This window comes from Dipteris shenzhenensis, chromosome 32 (genome assembly GCF_047967505.1).
Source record: "Dipteris shenzhenensis isolate YYH24624 ecotype China chromosome 32, Dip_SZ_1.0, whole genome shotgun sequence".
Lineage (NCBI taxonomy): Eukaryota > Viridiplantae > Streptophyta > Polypodiopsida > Gleicheniales > Dipteridaceae > Dipteris > Dipteris shenzhenensis.
The window spans coordinates 25,843,136-25,847,639 of record NC_141627.1 but is presented as its reverse complement, the minus strand read 5'-3'; the positions used below and the strand labels follow the sequence as shown (position 1 = coordinate 25,847,639).

The following is a 4,504-nucleotide window of genomic DNA, read 5'->3' as shown; positions in this document are numbered from 1 at the left end:
ATTTATCTTTTAATAGATTTTACATAAAGGTTATATTCTATAATTTTGTAGGTACAATATAACATGGAATTGAACTCACACATTATAATGTATTCACATGATGTTAACGTGAAAACTTACATGAATGTATAAAAATTTGATATCACATAGTGCTACAAAAGATTTGGGATATAAGAAGGAGATAGCATATATATGTTACATCTTTATACAAAATCTTCATGGAGTACAGTAGTAGTATCCCTTTAATGTTACAAAATAGGGAGGACAAGTTTTGCCTAGATGCCAAACAATGATGGTTGTTGACATATGGGCCTAATTACTTATGCATAGTATTTAGAAATTACTAAGTCACCCAAAGGTCGAATAGTGCCAAAAGGTTCCCACCAACATGTTATTCGAGCTACTACTTAGGGGGAATTGTAAACATAATTTGTGAAGCACGGTACTTTGATAGAAGGGAACGCATTATTGGGTGCATTTTCTCTTTTAGCTTAATGAGAGAGAAGAAGATGACACGATATGCCACAGCCATCCCTAAAATTATGAAAAGATCTACCCATTTTGAGTAGCTCATCGTCACTTGATAAGTCTCTCTCAAAATTGTCTCACCAGAAATCCGAGGCTCCCCTACTACATTGTTCTCAAAGCTCAAGCCCATAAAGTCATTCTTGTAGAATCCCTGATAATCCACATGCAAAACCCAATGTCAATTATCACATGCAGAACCCAACAACAACGTATCAAACCCTCGCCAAAAGGAGGTCAGGTTGTTACCTGATTTGCATATGTGTGGAAAGCAATATAAGACATGGGATATTTCCAAACGGGCTTAGGCAAATCATTTGGAAGCCGGAAAAAGCCACCATTTAGCATGAACACTCCCTGCGAGGCATGAAAGTATGGGTTTGTAAAAGTTATGATGCTCTTAAGAAAGTCAAGCAGATTGAAATCATACAACAGCAATACTCAAGCTTGGCGTCCACGTCTGTAAAGCAAGCACAACAGGCAATATTATGCATACGCATACCTCAAACAAACAAACAGATAAATGTTACGTGTTTTGCATTTGTATTAAGGGTGGAGAGACGAACTTGAATGCCAGCTCCTGTGATAATTCCCATGAGAAAATCCGGTACAATGCTCGCAACCGTCATCATCAAGCTCTCCACAAGGATCATGCAGGCAAAAAGCGTGAGAATGAAGTATGCAAAGTGTACAAATCCATGGTGGAGATCGACAAGGAAGTAGGCGATCGCTCCAGGCAACGCAGAGATCAACAGCAAGAAAGGAATAGATGAGAGAGTGTTGGCAAAGACGAAAGATGCCACTCCATAATGCCCGTTGAGCCTCTCTCGATCAAACACCTGCATTGAGAAAAGCCATTATTTGGTTTTACCAAATTTGAAATTCAAATTCTCTTTGAGATACATTTCGATTACCCTCATGTCTTCCACAAACGCTGGAAAGCCTCCTATCGCCATGAAGGTTAGGAAGGCAGCTACGAACATTAGCATCGCACCTCTTGCCTGCATCCAGTAGTACATCCATAACATGAGTGTCGTAGTACTCCAGTTGTATGTAGTTATCGATGAACTGACTGTCATATTCAAGTTTTAAAGCACAAAGGTCTTACTTGTATGGCACTGTATCCATCTCCAACCTTATAGTAGATGGTCCCAACGCACAGGCAAAGCGCCACATAGATTCCCAGTCGAAGCCAATAGTAACCCAAATCCCTGTACATGTTTTTGAAGGACCTCCGAGTGAGAACATGAACCTGTGTGAAGAAGTTGGCGTGCGCGGAAAAAGACTCCATTGCTGCACCTTGCTGCACATACCAATTGCAACAAATGTTACTTACGCTTCCGAACCATCATTGAGGAAAAGAACCAATTGACGTTAATTACGCTTCCTAACCATCATTGAGGAAAAGAACCAATTGAGCAAGTCATTCAGCACGTCAATCCATACCTTATTCGATATGTTGTTGACGTGCCTGGATACCGTCATGGCCGTTTCGGAAGTTTTATAAGCTTCCACAAGGAGGTCTATCACCTGTTCTGTCGTCATTTTACGCCCTGGACCACCGCCTTCAATATCTTCGACATCCTGCAGCGGTAGCATATTGGAGCAAGATTTTAGCCGAATAAAGAGCCAACAACATCTCGTTTCTTGTCTCCTACTAACGTAAGAGTCGAGTCGAGGAAATACGAATGTTTTAATACTCATTCAGAGCACAATCTTTAGGATGATTCTTACTCTTTCAAAGTCTGAGTTTATGGTTCTCAAGTAATGATCGGAGGGGTTCCGCATAGGCGGACAAGGTAATCCATTGTCATGGAAGAACTACAGTGCGAACATCAACTAGATAAGAAACTGGCGAGACACAAGATTAGCAATTATTCTCCGCCACTTGAAACAGATCCACCAATCGTATAAATACCTCCCGTGCTCCGGAAGCTTCTCCGAAATAGACCGTCCTTCCATTTGATAGCAAGTACAAGTCAGTGAAGAGCTCAAAAACATCACTACTGGGCTGATGAATGGATGCGATAACAGTCTTTCCATCCATTGCAAGGGTTTTCAATGTGTTCACTACGTGAAATGCGGCAGCGCTGCAGCACGATACAACAGATTGATAAGCGTGTGTCAATTCGTCGTGAGAAAACTGTACGTATATATGTGTATGGCTGCAAGCAGAATCAATTTAGGAGACTGCTGGAATAGCTAATAATGAGGAACTCATTCACCTGTCCAGACCACTCGTAGGCTCGTCAAGGAAGAGAAGGCGTGGGCTTGTAAGTATCTCGATCGCAATGCTTACTCGTCGTTTCTCACCCCCACTCAGTCCGCGAGCACGCCAACCTCCAATTCGTGTATTCATCGAGTCTTGTAGTCCCATTTCCCTTATCCTACTTTCAGCTCTTTCTTTCTTCTCTTCGATAGGCATGTCATTCGGCAGCTGCAGTTGCGCTGAGTAGAATACTGCTTCCTTTACGGTGAGGGTAGCCATTAGCACGTCATCCTGTGTGACATATGCCTGGGGATACGAGAAGACATCTCAATATAGTCAATGCGTAGAGTAGGACCAAAAGAGAGTGGAAGGGACTAGTACCAGCAGCTCCTAACAATGTCTTACTGCCTGCATCAATCTACTTACCGCGTTGCCATAAGATAGGGATTGTCTTCTTCCATTCACTAGAATCTCTCCCGTCTGGTTTGTGTTGTTGGGCAAGCGTCCTAAAAAGCCAATAACGAAATAAATGAACATTGCATCCGATTTCTCCCTGAAACAAGCTCACATGATTCCTTGCAAAAAAAAATTTGTTACAGTACAGGCGAGTCATTCGATCGAGCGTTGGTATTAGAAGTAAGAATTCTCGCCACGAGAATTTGTGCATGTGTTGGACAGGAAGAGACGGGCATACCTGCTAGAGTGTCCAGCAGTGTCGATTTACCGGAGCCTGAAGGACCCATGATGGCCATCACACGACCTTGCTCAGCATATCCTGTTAGACCCTGAAGAAGAGGCCGTGTTCCTCCCTTAGGACTGGAGACGGTTACCCAGAGATCTTTCCATGTAAGCCATACGGCAGAATTATCATAGTCTCGAATAGACAGTTTTCCGTGACCCCGGCCTTGAGGCCAGTGGAATTCTCCATAACTTTTTGAGGTTGTAATGGTCTGCTTCACGTTGGGTAAAATGGTGCTCGTCATTTGCATGGCAGGCGACCGGCAATGCTCACTTTCATACGCATCACTATTTCTAATCGTTCGCGGTGCATCCATAGCATTAGAAGAGCTCTCATTAAACGGGCTCGCAGAGGCCTGCGGTAGCTTCCATTTTGGATTTTCTATATTCGTTCCCAACTGAATTTCACGAGTAGATCCAAAGTTGCTGAGGTCATCATCGGAATCGCAAAGTCGAGAGTGGCTTGCGGGCGCCATGACCATTTGATCATCGACTGCGGGATCACCAGATTTAAGAGGGCTAGGGGTCCAGCGGGGTACCTCACGAGAGGATGCCATATGGCTGAAATGGGAGAGGCAAGGAAGGAGCAGGGAGTGGGAAAAGGGTTGCAGGAGATCAAGATAGGATAGAGAGATGACGGTGTTGCAGGTGATTCGCAAGTGGGCGATGCAATTCTCTGCAGTTTAGACTCTCTCGTCTCTCGCTCTGTCTCCGGAGAAAGTTCTTATTTCTCTCTGATCTCTCCTCTCTTCCCTAACTCTTCATCGTGAGCTTTGTCTCCTGAGGAAGTTCCTTGATTGTGCACTGCATGAGCAAACAGCACGGAAGTCTAACTCCTCACTGGCTCTCTGTGTTTTCTCGATCGCTCAGTTCTCTGTGGCTTTGCTAAGGAATGCGAAGAAGAGGGCTGCCAAGGCAAATATATAGAGCCGCGGAGGAGGTGCAGCGTTGGAAATTTTGAGAAATTCTCAAAAGACCAAGTCGCATGGGATAAAGAAAACCACCTGGGACTTTGACAATTTCTATAGTGCG

At 43.8% G+C, this 4,504-nt stretch overlaps 1 protein-coding gene across 1 annotated transcript; it reads right to left on the bottom strand.

Annotated features, from left to right (window-relative positions):
* Positions 1–403: 403 nt before the first annotated feature.
* LOC147880515 (ABC transporter G family member 1-like) lies at positions 404–4,029 on the bottom strand. The gene is made up of 11 exons (XM_087370630.1): positions 3,429–4,029; positions 3,161–3,240; positions 2,751–3,040; positions 2,444–2,615; positions 2,260–2,346; positions 1,972–2,109; positions 1,634–1,828; positions 1,440–1,526; positions 1,092–1,364; positions 775–882; positions 404–679 (listed from the first exon to the last, which is right to left on the bottom strand). Exons 1-11 carry the CDS (start codon positions 4,027–4,029, stop codon positions 404–406), a joined length of 2,307 nt encoding a protein of 768 aa, XP_087226756.1.
* Between the last annotated feature and the right edge of the window lie 475 nt (positions 4,030–4,504).

Coding starts and splice junctions, on each gene's coding strand:
- LOC147880515 (XM_087370630.1), bottom strand. CDS start 4,029: ATGGCATCCTCTCGTGAGGTACCCCGCTGGACCCCTAGCCCTCTTAAA. Junction 1,365..1,439: donor CGTTTGTGGAAGACATGAGG/GTAATCGAAATG, acceptor TTCTCAATGCAG/GTGTTTGATCGAGAGAGGCT. Junction 883..1,091: donor TCACAGGAGCTGGCATTCAA/GTTCGTCTCTCC, acceptor CATGCCTCGCAG/GGAGTGTTCATGCTAAATGG.